This window comes from Gymnogyps californianus, chromosome 8 (genome assembly GCF_018139145.2).
Source record: "Gymnogyps californianus isolate 813 chromosome 8, ASM1813914v2, whole genome shotgun sequence".
Lineage (NCBI taxonomy): Eukaryota > Metazoa > Chordata > Aves > Accipitriformes > Cathartidae > Gymnogyps > Gymnogyps californianus.
The window spans coordinates 25,772,514-25,787,522 of record NC_059478.1 but is presented as its reverse complement, the minus strand read 5'-3'; the positions used below and the strand labels follow the sequence as shown (position 1 = coordinate 25,787,522).

Genomic DNA, 15,009 nt, shown 5'->3' with positions numbered 1-15,009 from the left:
ATGTATAGCTGAGATCTCTAAAAGCTCCTTAGCCTGAGCCTGCTTACATGTATTGCTAACGAAAGCCAAGTCTGAGAAATCACAAACATATGACAATTTTCCTTCCTGCTGCTAGAAACTGCCTAATCTCCCAGCCAGTGGTCCCATTTGGCTCATACTCAAAGCCTGAAAGAGATCCCAGTTTCCTATAGCTTAATATAATTTGTATGTCAATTCAGTGAACAGAGACATTGCAAGAAACCTGGCATGCTTACACCTTTACAAGCGTGCATATATTTTATGCAAACCGAGCAGTAAGGCACAGAGCCTGTGCTATTTCTGTGCATTTTACCAGGCTGGCTAGCCCATCCACTCATCACAATGTTGAAAGTGAGTGTTCATATTATACAGTGGTCTTTATTTTTTAGGAATACACAGATCCAAGTGCCGAGCAGTATGCACGAATCCTTTACATTACAAATCAGCAAGGAGCTCCATGAATTTCAGCCAACACTAGATCAAGCTACATGAGGTGAAGACATGGGTAATACGCCATTACATTTACTTCAGTTTCTCCTATAGTTACTTTATGCCATTTTAAACTTGCCTTAATTAAATTCATTCTTTAAACTTGTCTTAATTAAGTTTATTCTGGAACATAAAAATCGCTCAGTTTCCACTGATCTGGAAATGGCTCTTTTTAGGCCAGCAAGACTTTTGCTTTGAGGCATTTACTAGAGCTAGGATAGGAATCAGTGCTTGCAGCTTATAGAGATTGTTTTATTATCATGCTCAGTGAGTTGGCTCAATGAGATTCATACCACACTTCCACTGTGCCAGTGTTTGTTTTTTTCAAGCAAAAAAGGTTTGTAAATAATGGCCCCAGAGTATTATCTGACAAACCAGTGTTCTGTTTTAAACACAGAAACAACAGATGCTACTTTCCTTACGCATCTAAATAATTGCAAGGTACTGAGTGGTGCTGCTCTTTACAGTACTCAATGAGATTTGATCTATGAAAGTAAGTGCAACTATTTGTAATCACCATGTCTACCTTATACGATGGTTTATGTTCAGATGCAGAATCCTCTTTGCAGAAAGCAGATCTCACAATGAAATCCAATCAGGAATTGCTATCAATGGTACAAGCAACAGTTTCTTGTAGTGCTTGTGACACTGGTTGGAGAGTACATATGAGGCAGGTAGAGCAACCAGAGCGAACAGCAGCAGGTTTTAAAGGGATCTTGTGAAGAAAGAACAAAGACCTGGGAATCGGGAGACATGCATTCTCTTCCAGGGGCTGCAGTAAAAGTACTTCGTAAGCCAAGGCAAGCCATCATATCTATAGTCAAAATTAAGCCAGTCAGGCTGAAATACGAAGTGTTGTTTTTAATATCTCTAATTCAGTGAAGTCCTAGTCTGTGATAAGAGCCCCATGAAAATGTTGTAGAAATGAATCCAATAATTGATAATACAAGCAATCATTGAAAAATCAGGCAGGGGGTTAGTTGTATTTGGTATATAGGAGAGCTGTTGTTTTTCTAATTCTAACCTATGTTTGTACTTTCCTCTTTATCATGTCGACGTTTGCAAGCAATAAAAGGGCATTATGTGCTGGTCATTGTATCTGCTTTTGAGATAAATCTATGTTAGCATTCCAAAGGGTCAAGGATCTCTTCCAGGGCAAACAAATTGTGGAGCACTGATGCCAGATGGTGTGTATATAAAGTGGAAAATGAGAAAAGCAATTTACTGTGTTCCTGTTCCAGGGAGAAGTATCACCCAGAAGGACAGCAAAAGAGGTGAGAAACTACTGAGAGATGGGAGAGACAGTTTTCTTCTTCTGTAACATGTTGTTTTCTTTACATCTGAAAAGTCTAGGTACATAGAGGAGCTGCAGTCCTTATTCAGGCAAAATTATTCCAAAAAGATAACAGGAATATTTAACTAAAGAATGAAGGGTTAAATTAATAACATGTATAAAGAATTATGCATTGATTTATGTAACAGGTTCTAGATTTATCTACATAGCTCACTAATATGTAGTCTCTGTTTAGAGAAATTTTAGACGCGCAGACAAAACGTTTTTATCTTGCATTTTTGACCAAACTCTACAAAAGAGGCAGAAAATAATGGATCAGATTCTTACGTATAAATTAGCGTAGCCTCAAAAAAGGCATGTTATCAATGTAATTTATCTAGCTCAGGTGCTGACCATTACTAGCTCACTTGCAGCTGTATTAAATGTGTAATTTCCAAGTGTGCAAAACAACTCTGCAAGTTTTAGAACTAATCAATCTTTTCTTCAAATCTAGTGAAGCAGAGGAATGTCTCTTGGAAGAGTTCAAAGATAAATTCAGGTCGGTGTAAGAAATTTAAAATCATTTTCTTAATACTGAAAATTATAACATGTTTTCATAAATAGCCTGAACTATTGATGGCTTTTATCACTTGCCACCAAACCTCAAAAAAAATGGAGCAGAACTATAAGTGTTCAGGTATAAGCAAAGAGAAAGGGAGAATGTGTGTCTTAATATTTATGTGTACATCTTTGCTGAGCATATTTTACTTGGTTATACATGTAGCTTTTTTAAAGCAGTCCTTCCTTTTAATGTTATGGCTTCTCCTAGAAATAAAGGATATAAATAAAGACTTCTCTCCATACAGGAAAAAGAACCGAACAACAATGCTGAGGTTTGCGGTCACCCTCTTTGCTGTCATAACGTCATCTACCTGCCAAAAATATGGATGTCTGGAAGGGGACACCCACAAACTGAAGCCAAGTCCTGAGCCAAATATGCATGAATGCACTCTGTACTCTAAATGTAAGAGTGGTTTAATTTTTGCCAAATATAGTCTAGAAGTACAGCTTTGTACACACTAATTGTTTTGGCAGTTCTCTTAATTTCTCAAAAATATATAAGATGCAGTATACGTTGCATTTGAAAAGCTTCCTTCATTGGCATTTTGCTGCATGCAAACCAAGAGTAAGATTCTGGTTCTTAACAGTCAACTGCAAAACTCTCATTGACTTTATTTATTTTCTTTAAAAAATTCTGATGCAGTTTACTTTCCTTGTAGCTCCATCTGCTTAAAAAGTTTACAGCAAAGATGAATTTGGTTTATTGTGATTAAGTATAAAAATTAATTAATTGTAGCAGACACCAAATGGGAAAGGTTGAAATCAAGATTCTATAGTGATCAAATTATAGTATTTATTACATTTCTTCAACTCTCTTTTTATGTTTGGTAGCTTTTAAAGTTAGTATCCCTCAGGATATAACATCTGGCGGAACACTAGTAAAATTCTTAGGGCTCTCTGGGCATACCTTGACAAAGCGCTGTTGATGCCAGTCCACCTCACTTAGCATTTACACTGCTACTTCCAAAACCAAGAATGTTAGACCCTGAGTACATCTTCTAGTTAGCACTAAGAGACTTTATCATGTTATGGGCCAAAACAGATTTATCTTACATTTTGAGTCTTCCAAATACAGTATTAAAGAAAATCCTTATTGCAAGATCTCTGTTTCATTCCTAACAGCTTCCTGTTGCTATGTAGACTTCACAGAGCAATTGGCTCATTCCCCAGTAATTAAAGTAAACAACAGCTACTGGAACAGATGTGGGCAGCTCAGTAAATCGTAAGTCAGCTTTGATGTTGTCTGTGTCCTGCTTCAATAGATCTGTGCTGTAGCAGCCACACAGCTAATGGTAACTCTCCCTGGAGTTGCTGATGGACAGTCCCTAGGTTGCCGTAGAGATTATGCCACCCAGCCTAGTTCCCATCATCTTTTCTCTATACCTGACCAACGTCTGACCCTTCTTCTCCTCTCACAAAAGCCCATGAATCCCTAAGTATATACTATTTGTGCAGAAGGATATGCCATTTTATCAAGAAAAGGTTATGTTTTTTCAAGTTTGCTTTCAGTATAGAACCAGATCTAGCAATGCAAAGCAGTCATAAACCCAGTAGGTAACAACCACACTGCACCTCTGTAGCTCTCCAAAACAACCATCACATACCAGTGAGTGTGATCCCTAGTCAATACAGACCAGGCTTCTTCCTTTGTTTAGAAAGCAGATCAACTAGATTATTAAATCTCGCAAACAAATGCACAAGAGTCCAGAAATGAAACTTCTGAATATTTAGAATAAAAATTCTTGTAGTCCTGCGGGTTTTGTAACCATGAAGAATGTCTTCATAATTAAGATTTTTAGTACCCCGTTAGATGTTAGAGCTGTGAAACATGGCAAGTTATAGAAATAAAAGAATGAAAGTACAAAATAATTAAGCAAAAACAGATGTGCAAAAGTAACAGCTATTGCCTGCCACTCCCAGAAGAGCAGCAACAGTATGTGCTTTTAAGTAACTTCAGCTGGGCTGTGGGAAAATCTAAAGATTAGTGAAATCATGAGGCTACAGCACAGAAGTTTTGTACTATAGTTTTAAACTACATTTTATTATTGCCTGGAATCGTTCTTGCCAGGAAAACTCAAGGCCTCAAAAGTTTACGGAAAGCTTACACAAATAGGGCTGAAATATGCACGGAAACATTTGTGCACTCTTTAGCTGGCTATGGTAATTGCACGGTCACACTGTACACAATGCCAAAGGAATGAGTTTGGAACCTAGACACTAACAGGGTGAAAGGATGCTTTTCTATGTTTTTCTCCTAATCTGTAGTATTGCATCCACATCAAAGCAGGCCTAGAAAACTGAGGCTATAGCCTTGATGCTAAGAAACAGGCTTATTTGTGGCTTTTCTCACCCACCACAGCTGTGAAGATTTCACAAAGAAAATTGAGTGCTTTTACCGGTGTTCTCCACATGCTGCTCGCTGGATCCATCCCAACTACCGTGCTGCTATTCAGTCTGTTCCACTGTGTCAAAGCTTTTGTGATGACTGGTAGGTTCAGCTTTTTATCAAAGTATTTTTATTTAGCTTTAATATGCCTGTGTTACTAGGGTGTCAAGGAGCATGGGTGGATGAAGCTCAGACCTCCCAATCAAGTGGCACTAAGATTCCATGGTGTTGCACCACCTTTATGCCTTTTCTCTTGTTCTTCCTCTCCATTTCTTGTTTGCCATCTCTACTTTTTCCTCTGCTAAGTTACAGCCCCCAAAATAATAATGACACAGGCTGAATGCAGGATGGAGTCACTAAACTCTGTCAGAGTTTAGTGACTCAGGGACAGCACTGCCCTGCTCTCCGTGAGGATGCAGTGCGCTGTCATCAGAACTGCCGGACGTGACGGAGGAGCTCTCACCACAATGACAGGCACTAACAGCAGTGAGGGCCTGCCCACCCTTTGAAAAGCCCATGCCTGTGAGTTAGCATTTATGCAGTTAGCATTTTAAATCTAAATACTTGATCATGTTATGAGACATTTCTTTTATATGTATAAAGTCATAGAATCATAGAATGGTTTGGATTGGAAGGGACCATAAAGATCATCTAGTTCCAACCCCCCTGCCGTGGGCAGGGACACTTTCCACTAGACTAGGTGGCTCAAAGCCCCATCCAACCTGGCCTTCAACACTTCCAGGGAGGGGGCACCCACAACTTCTCTGGGTAACCTGTTCCAGTGCCTCAGCACCGTCATAGTGAAGAATTCACTACGAAATCATGAAAGCAGCCACTTCCTGTATGTTTTCAATTAATTCATATAACAAATTAGCTTAATTCCTTAATTTTTCACTCTTGGCCTTTTCTCTTCCCTTCCATCATCCATCTCTCTAAAATCACTTCTAAAAGCCTGAATCTCAGAGAAACTTGCAGCCAAGTAATGCTAAAAATATTAATAGCAATGAGCAAGCTTAATACCATTTAATTTTGTTTCCCAAAATACAGCATCAGGGAATCACATTATTTTTTGAGTGCAAGACATGTAGTGGGACAACCCAGCACCTGTCTGTCCTTAGTCTTGGGGTAGGAGCATTATATCCAGGTGGGGTACTGAGATTTTTTCAGTGGTCCATATCCAGCATATATCTCTCCCTCCCTCCTTCCCTCCCTGTTTTGAGATGTTGGCTCTTAAATAATGCCATCATTTGACATATAAATCTCAGTCAGTATTGTAGTAATGTTGTGCCTAGTAACTACAGTAACTTGTCTGTATGGTTAAATTGGTGTGAAGCATAGTACAAACAGCACAGGCTGTGTTCACACTATAGAATTATAACTGGTAGCATCCCTTGAAAGTAATGAACCATGAATGTCTGAATCCCTTAGGCTGCTCTGAAAATCACAGAAAACTGTTTTCATACTTCTAAAAATGTTATAAAAGAGTTTTTCTTGGAAGCACAGAAAATACAGAACACATGGTAGCGCATGGCCAGGTTCTCTTGCGCTGCTCTGTACAGTGCTTTCCCTAGTGGTTACGCAACTTGAATATTATTGACACATGGATCCATTTTCACTCTCATCTCCTCTCCAAGGGCAAAGTCCTGTATGCAGTGCAGTATTTTGGTAGGATTTATCTTTAAATATGTCTCCATTGCTTTGTGCCAGAGAAGGAAACAAGAAGCATAGCTTGGATTTGTAATGGAAGATAGTGAGAAAGGCTGATGTATTTCTTAGCTTTCCTAGAGTTTCCTCTAGTGATGAATTTTATTTCTGTGTTAGGAAACTCCATGTGCCTCAGGAACAGATTTGTCATGTGTAGTCTTCCTTCCTAAATTTTTCGTAATCTTCTAAACTGAATCCAGATTATTGACCTCCTTGAAGATAAAGATTGAGACCTTGAATTTGCCTCGGTGCTCAGAATCTCAAAGCTCAGAACAAATATTACCAAAATTTGAAAGCATTTGGGTGTTAAAGCATTGGAGTTGCCAGTGAGCTTTAGAATAGATCTAACAGGCACAGCGATAGAATACCAATATCTAAAACAAATGTATCCCAAAATAAGTAGCACACAAAGTCATCACCTATATTCAACTGCTATATCCAGTGAAAGTGTAAAGATGAAAGAAAATATACCCTGTAAGTTTAGTTTGCATCTGTGAACTGGTTTAAAACAGCCTTAGTATATATGAGATTTATATCGAAGTGTATATGGTGGGTCAATATTACATAGCAAAACCCTCAGTGTCCCTGGGTATTGCCAGAACCTCCAGGTAAACAGCATTTTTAACTTTTGTTGTTGGAAAGTATGGGGGGTGTGATTGAGAGCTGCTGCACAGGAAAAACTGACCCTTTTCCAGTATAGAGTCTCTGCCATGGCAGAGAATAGGCTCTACTCTAAACAAATACTGAACAATGATCTATTGCCACTGTTGGCGTCACAGATGCCTGGCCTGAATCAAAAATGTAATGATGACCCATTAGCGTGCATGCTAGTCTGTGTGCCTGCCTAATGCCAATGTCAAACCCATTCCCTCACCCTGCTTAAGGCCTGAGGCTAGAAAAGAGCCTGGACAGAATTCCCACTCTTTCTGGTGATTTAAAGTAACATTTTTTCATGTTCTATTCACTGGAGTCCCTTTAGTGTGCTGTAACACTGCTAGTGATGTGACCTACTTTCTCTACATGCCGTGAGTGTGCCTGCTGCATACTGTATGTCTTTGTGGCCAGAAATGTGCAGAGGATTCTGAATGAGCAGTGACTTCATTTAAAAGAAATTCATCTGACTAGCTTGGGGCCTTCCTTTTCTTCCTATTGTCTCAGGATTCCTTGCTCCCACTAGTCCTAAAACTATTGCTTTTGAAAGAGCCCGATGTACAAGCCATTTTATGATCCACCTGTGAAAGGGCCCTGTGCAATTTAAAAGAGAAACAGCTAATTATAAAAAATGGCGGGGGGGAAGCTTTAAAAGAAAAGTATCCTGCCCATTGTGTATAGGGAACTATTATGTTCAGGGAGGGTCTTTTAAGTATTTATGTTTATGTTTCTCACAGGTTTTAATTAATGTTTGAAGAAACCACTTATGGGTTTCTGGACAGCAGAAATCAGACTTTTCATAAGTCACGATTTTTTATAAACTTAGCTTCATAATTACTTCCATTGGGATAAAGAAAAACTGGTAACAATAAAGTTATGCCTTGCTACCTGCTTATATAACAAACCACAGAGTCAGGCAATAATCATAATTAGGAAACATTTCATCTGACAATTCAATAGATAATAGTGAATAAAAATATAAATACTTTAATAAACATATTTTATTCAAATTCCTGAGGAAACCAGATGCATAGCATGAATGCCCCAGTTCAGTAAAACTCTGAAATACATATTCATAATGTGAAAAGTATAACTGAAGGTGACACTAATTTCAAAAGAAGCAGTTCTGCCCTCTCCTCAGCCCCAACGGATGCTGATTCTTTTCCCTACCCTGTCCCCACCCATGTGCCAGCGGCACTGTCTGAGAGGCCATGAAGCACCCCTGGTCTGGGAACCCATCTGGCTGAAAAATACTTAGCCAAATAAAAAAAGGGAACCAAAAAAGAAGACTCTGGGAAGGGCACAACGGCTTTAAGTGGAAGTGCTAGTATTAGGCAGCTCACAGCAGATACTGATCGACTTTGCTAGAACGCGATTAATTTAAGTGCATGCATAAAGGACAGGACATGCCTACATGCCTTGAAGAATCGAGGGCTAATTGATGAATCTGATGCTGGTATGTAGGGAGTTCATAGATGGTATTTAACAAAAAGTTTGCATTGATGCTCCTAACTGGCATGCCTTCAAGCAGGCAAAGTGACTAGCATTAGAGAAACAGCTGTCCCTGAGGAGTTACCTCTGTGTGTCTTTCTCAGTCAGGGTACACGCAGCAGCTAACAAACAACAAACGAATTATTCTTACAGTCCCTAGTCCCAAATCCAGTCATGGCACAAACTGGTACGATCTGCCTACCAGTGTCACATTATATTAATTTATCAAATTGCAGCCTATATTTCCAGCAGAGCCCTCACCTCTGACAGCAGATTCAGGGATGAACACATTTGAGAATACATGTCTCCTGCCCTAGACCTGTTTAGTTCAGGCCCTGGCTACCCTCCCTCTGTTACTGCTTTCTCCCTCCGAAAAGCCCAGAAAATCTGTATGAAGGTTCTGCAGATGTACATGTTCTTACCTTTCTGCATCTGCAAATGTACTGCAATGTCTAGTTCTTGTAGTTCTGTGACCACATGACAACCTCACATTTAATTTAAAAATGTAAGTCTGCAGCCCTTGTGATATCAAAATAGTTTTGGAAGCATGACCCTGAAGATTAAAAATGACGAACAGAAAATATATCCAAAGGCATTAATTATAAATACCATACTGAACGACACTAACTTTTTGAAAGCTGTGCCTCATGGTTTTGGCACTCTCGCTTACTGGTGTGAATAGTCCGCCTGAAGCCATTGAGACTAAATTTAAGTAGATGTTCACTGATTTGCAGAAAGTGATCCTTAAGAAAGGTAAGAGCCAAAAAGTGGAGCATAAAAAGAAGTGGAAAGAAGGAAATGATGTAGGATAATGGTAAGTCATGAGATCTCTCATCACATAGACCAGCCAGTTGCTTACCATACTTGTTCCAGGCCATTTATAGGCTTTTTTTACATTACCGCTTACAAGTTAAAAATAACTTAAAATTTAAAATTTCAGACCTATACCCTACAAGACTCATCTTTCCTCCTTCACTTCAAGTTTAACTTCTTTGAAAATGTCATTCTGAGGCTGACAGCCTATTAGTTTATATGATTTTGTTGTTTGTGGATTTTCCTTATTTCAGTGCACATTCCTCATAGCAATCCCCTGCCCAGGAAATATCATTCTTCTTTTCTGATATTAATTCATAAATACAAACTTTCCCCACATGTCACTCAAGTGGCAGTTCACTCTTAGCATACCTGTGCTGTCACAATATCGAACATCAGCATTCATGAAACTCCCTCCCACACAGTATTTTCTGCACTCAGTAACATCAGCAAACATAACCAAGCAGCAAACACTGCATGAATGAGTGTAGCTCCTCAGAACATGAGCCCTTTGCTTAAGTCTGTGAGTATAAAACATAGTGGGTGAACTGTTTAGTTTTCATTGGGATTTAGGGCTTCCTGGCCAGCTCAGAGTTTATGTACATGTCAAGCTAAGATAATGTGCACATTTCTTGAAGATCTGTTGCTAAGCTGCACTGTGCAACCATACCACGTTACTAGCATAGCCCATGTAGACTTTTTGAGTTGAATCTGAGTCCACTGGAAAAAAAGTGAGAGAAATAACTGTATCTTCCACATTAATCTCCATGAAGGTATGAAGCCTGCAAAGATGATTTCATATGTGTTCATAACTGGCTGACGGACTGGGAATGGGATGAAAGTGGAGAAAACCACTGTAAGAATAAATGTATGCCGTACAGTGAGGTAAGAAAACCTGATCAACTGGAGCAGAAAAAATGGCGTTAAGAGTTCTTTTTTTTTTTCCTGAATATATGGGTGTAAAATGCAACAGGTGAATTATTTTTACTTCAGCAGTTTTAAGCCATACCTACATCAGACTTTCTAAGTATATAAATTTTGAAACATTTATATTTATGTAGATCACTTAGTCTAAGTATATATACATTTAATTAATCGGTATTCATACCACTTGTGCAACAAAAGTAAAAGTTCAAGCAGCACTGATATTTTAACCGAAGTGGGATTTAGAAAGTAAAAGATAAATTAACTTTGTTCATGCAACAGAGACACTGAGATGCATTTTATAAGGTTCCTTACATAATGTGGGTCTTTACACACCTCTGTCTTTTTAAATTGGGACGTAAGTTCCCACATCACTAAGGAGTTTTTAAGGTTTTCTTGCCTATTAGGCATCTTTGCCCTTTTCTCTATTTTACCTTGTTATGTTCAAGTCCTTCTCCATCCTCCAAATCCCTAAGTCCTGACATTCTTCTAATTGTCTCCCTTTTGTTCTCCATAGACGTATCGTATCTCTGATGCGTGTTCTCCATTGTGTCTGCCAATGGCTAGGCAGAGCTAACTTTGTTCTATATAACTCTGATAGTTAAAGAGCAGCGCTGACAAGCTTTCTGAGACCTCATCCCATCCTTCTGAGAAGGTTTAACGGTTGGGATAACTAATTTTATGAGCAAAAGTGTATAAAATAAGAACTGACATGATTTATAGGAGCAAGGTTGCCTGGAACCTCACCTACAGACCTTTCAAGAGTCAGGTAGGATTTTTTCTAGTGACTCAAGTAAGTTTAGCATCAGGGCAATATAATACAGCTCAAAACTGCTACACTTATTTGAATATTTTTAAGAGTTGATCTTCACCGAGTCCATGAAAACTGTCCAAATTGCAGAAGTAAACAAAATTTAAGTGTAGTGCTTAGGGACTGGTAGTAAGGCTTGCAGAGATCCCAGATTCATTGCTTTGAATTCAATTCACATGCGTGTACTGCCAGAAGTCAGTTCAGCAACTGATATAAGTGGAAGTCACAGTCCAGTTAGTGCAGGATTGCTGTCTGCCTTGCAAAAGTGACACTAATCAGCAGGCTCAGGAAGGTGGCCAAAACACAAATGGGCTGCGGAAACTTACAGCTTAGTTCCCCAGATGTGCTAAATCATCAGTAGTTCCAGATGAAGTGAAAAACGAAATGATAATCTCCGTAAATAATCTCCAGTCCCTGTTCAAACCGTCCCTGGTCCAGATATAGGAGTTTTTAACTTTGAATTCCCTTGTACTTATTTCTTAAAGAAAATATACCAACTGCAGGGAAAAACAGGCAGCAAATCCAGAGGTCTTATCACTTGAAGCCAGGCGCAGCTATTCCTAAACTAAATGGAACCACACCCTAAACTGCCCATGTTTTTCACCAAAAATAGGCTTGCATGGTAAGTAAGAATAAAGATGAAGTTTCTTCAGAGAAATTAAAAAAACACATTTCCCATATGAAAATTACATGATATACAAACACTAGACTCGCTTGGTTTGGACTCAACTCATGGAAAAGAAAGTTACTGTTACCCAGAAGCACAAAGGGTTCGCCAATGTCAGAGCACTGTGGACAGATGCTTACTTTCTTTTGATGCCCTCAGCTCATACAGAGGAGCAATCAGCAGCCCTGCATTTGACATATGCAAGCGGTTGTAAGGACTATTTGGAACAAATGCTGAATATGGAACAAATGCTGAATATTAAGAATGCACAATGGATCATAGCCAGTTTTAGCCTGGCTAAAATGAGGCACATTTTGTCATTGTTCTCCCAGCTGAGTGCTCCCCAAGCAATGTTAATGCACAGAGTAGAACATTTTCCAAGAAGCTGAAGAATCAGAATCCTTTGCAGTAATTTAGGGACATGCTTGGTAAATTGGCTGTGTGCACTGTTTGTTTGCTGCAGCATTCTGGCTATGCTCTGATCTTTAAGCAGAGTTAGGAGGAAAGTCAAAATAAAATTACCAATTTATCAAGTAGAAGAGCATGAATACATGTTAGAGAACCTGTGGGACACAAGAATAGGATGTAGCCATGTCTCTTGCATACAGACCTAAGAAAAGCCACGTGACAGCTTTTAATACTTTCTGGGCTGATTAGCTAAAAGCAGGTATAAATCCAGGAACTGTACAGGAGCTGGAAGAAAATGTCTAATGCTGCTTAAAAGCACAGGAATAGTGGGAAAGAAACAGCTAAGATCTGCCTGCCCTGAGAACACAAGGAGAGAACTAGATGCAGCAGCCTTTCCATTTCTGACTCTGCATTGCTCCCAGTGCACTAGCCAACCTCCACACTCCTCCTCCAGCAACTGCAGCACCCGTGGAGCGAGCCCTGGCTAGTGATGGTGTGAACTGAAAAGCTATTTTACAGACTACAGAGTCTTTGGGGCTGTTTGGAATGGACTCTGTATTATTCACAAAGGATAGATTTCTAAGGCAAAAGTGAAGATTATGATTTCTTGTCATCTGCCTTCCTGCACCGTATAGGTCAACATAGTTTTGCATGTGGGGAGACAGGGAGACATCTCATAAGAAGAACTTGTGGAAAACAGGTGGAGCAGAAGAAGCTGCAGGACTACAGATGCCCAGTCCCGCTTCCACAGAATCTGTAATCATTAATTTTTTGCACACAGAGCAGCTTCCATGCAGGAATCTCCCAACCACAAAGACAGGGCACCTTCTTTGAGATTCACAGTGTCAGATCTTTGTATAAGCTGGTGATGACAGTAAACCAGCACACCATCCAGAAATTACAGCACTAAGAGAAACATTGTAAGATTAAAGAATCAGCATCATATGCAAGGACTGCTTGTAATATTACAGATGAAACACAGCTTCTTTCAGAGAGATGCTGGTGATGTGGTCAAGGTGAATCAGTCAGCAATGGAGCCCAGTAGTCCTGCTGCCTGGCCCACTGTTTCAGTCATTAACACTCCCACTCTGTAATTCCCAAGGCTTCTACTCCTGCCATCACTCCCACCCCCAACTTCATTCTTAGCTTTGCTGCTGGGAGTACCTAAAGCTTCCTTTACAGAAACAGAAAAGATTGAACTTCAACCACAAACACATGGGAGAAATGCAGGCAAGATAAAGTGTATATCCTGCCTACTTTGTGGCTGGACGTGATAACTCCTAAGCTAATACTCTTTAGGCAGACTCAAGCTGGGTGGACAGAAGGTGGTCACAATGTGAGCTTGGCAAACAAAAAATATCTTTGTTGTGTGATTGTACAGGTCCTATGACACAGGCCTTACAAAACGACGTAGTACCAAGAACAGGACAGATCCACTTGAGGAGAGTACAAGAAGCTGCAGTTTACAATTTCTTGAGCCAGAAAGGCCATTGCACCACTGGACACAGCACTGCGGAAGCTTGAAGAAAACTTATTTTCTTCAAACAGTTTCTAAGTTATTTCCCTTGTCTTTGTCTGTGAGGTCCTGCCCAGTCACGATGTACATTGCAGCAGGCACAATGAGATCCCACAGAGCTGTGACTCCACTGGGCTGTCTCTAGCCTGTAAAGATTCCCATATTCAAAGCACTGTCTGGCACTTTCAGCACTACTCAGATCCCGAGACATGTCAGAGTGTCCTGACATGCTACAAGTTGTACAGCCTCTCACACACAGCTTTGGTCTGTCAGAACCAGAAAGCTAGCTGGGCTGTCAGCCCCAGGGTGGAAACAAAGGGCTGGCTGGCTGTCGATCACTTTGCACTTCGTGTAATCACTTGCTCTCACAATAGGCAAATCTCTTTTGCCAGTTGTGGGATTGAATAACATTTTAAGATATCTCAGAAGTGATGAAGCATGGTACACAGCAAGACAGTGAATGACTGCAGACTACTTTTTAATAATCTAGTACCAATTTTTAAAAAGTGATAAATGTTTATCAGTTTGATATAAATGGATTTTAACTAAATTCTTTTTAAATATAATTGATGCATTTCTTATTTGACACACAGATGTATGCAAATGGGACTGAAATGTGCCAGAATATGTGGGGGGAGTCATTTAAGGTGAGCGAATCCTCCTGCCTCTGCTTGCAAATGAACAAGAAGGACATGATGGCAATCAAGTATCTCCTCTCCGAAAGCTCAGAGGAAAGCTCCAGCATCAGCAGCAGTGAGGAGCACGCCTGCCAAAAGAAACTCCTGAAGTTTGAGAAACTAAAGGGAGAGGAAGGGGAACAGACAAGATAAATGCTGGTGGATGTATGTCAGGACAAGAGAAATCGTGGAGGCTGGGCTCAGGGCATCACGCCAGCCTGCTTTATCCCTTATTTCCTAGAACATAATAAATCAATGGCTGGTTATATTAATCTTTCTCTGATGTTTTTGCATCTGCATCACAAAGCTCCCAGACGGGTTAGCACAGGTGTAATCTTGTGACTTGAACTGAACAGCTAGAAGCCTGAAGGTAACAACTAGGGGTTGACTTTCAAAGAGGAGAGGCACAGGCAGCTCCTGCTGACTTAAGGTGGAACAGTGAGAACTAGAGACCTCTGGAAGGCCATGCCAGTAATGCACCAAATCTTCAACCCAAACCCTTCATTAGCATAGGCACACAGCACTCCTGTCACGAGTTCCTGTGTGCCTGGCTCTGCTCA

General features: G+C 40.0%; 1 protein-coding gene across 1 annotated transcript; it reads left to right on the top strand.

Annotated features, from left to right (window-relative positions):
* Window positions 1-1,768: 1,768 nt before the first annotated feature.
* LOC127019233 (riboflavin-binding protein) lies at window positions 1,769-14,705 on the top strand. Its single transcript, XM_050901202.1, has 7 exons — window positions 1,769-1,781; window positions 2,295-2,339; window positions 2,647-2,804; window positions 3,524-3,623; window positions 4,761-4,889; window positions 10,220-10,331; window positions 14,366-14,705. Exons 3-7 carry the CDS (start codon window positions 2,666-2,668, stop codon window positions 14,600-14,602), a joined length of 717 nt encoding a protein of 238 aa, XP_050757159.1. The 5' UTR covers window positions 1,769-1,781; window positions 2,295-2,339; window positions 2,647-2,665; the 3' UTR covers window positions 14,603-14,705.
* Window positions 14,706-15,009: the final 304 nt, after the last annotated feature.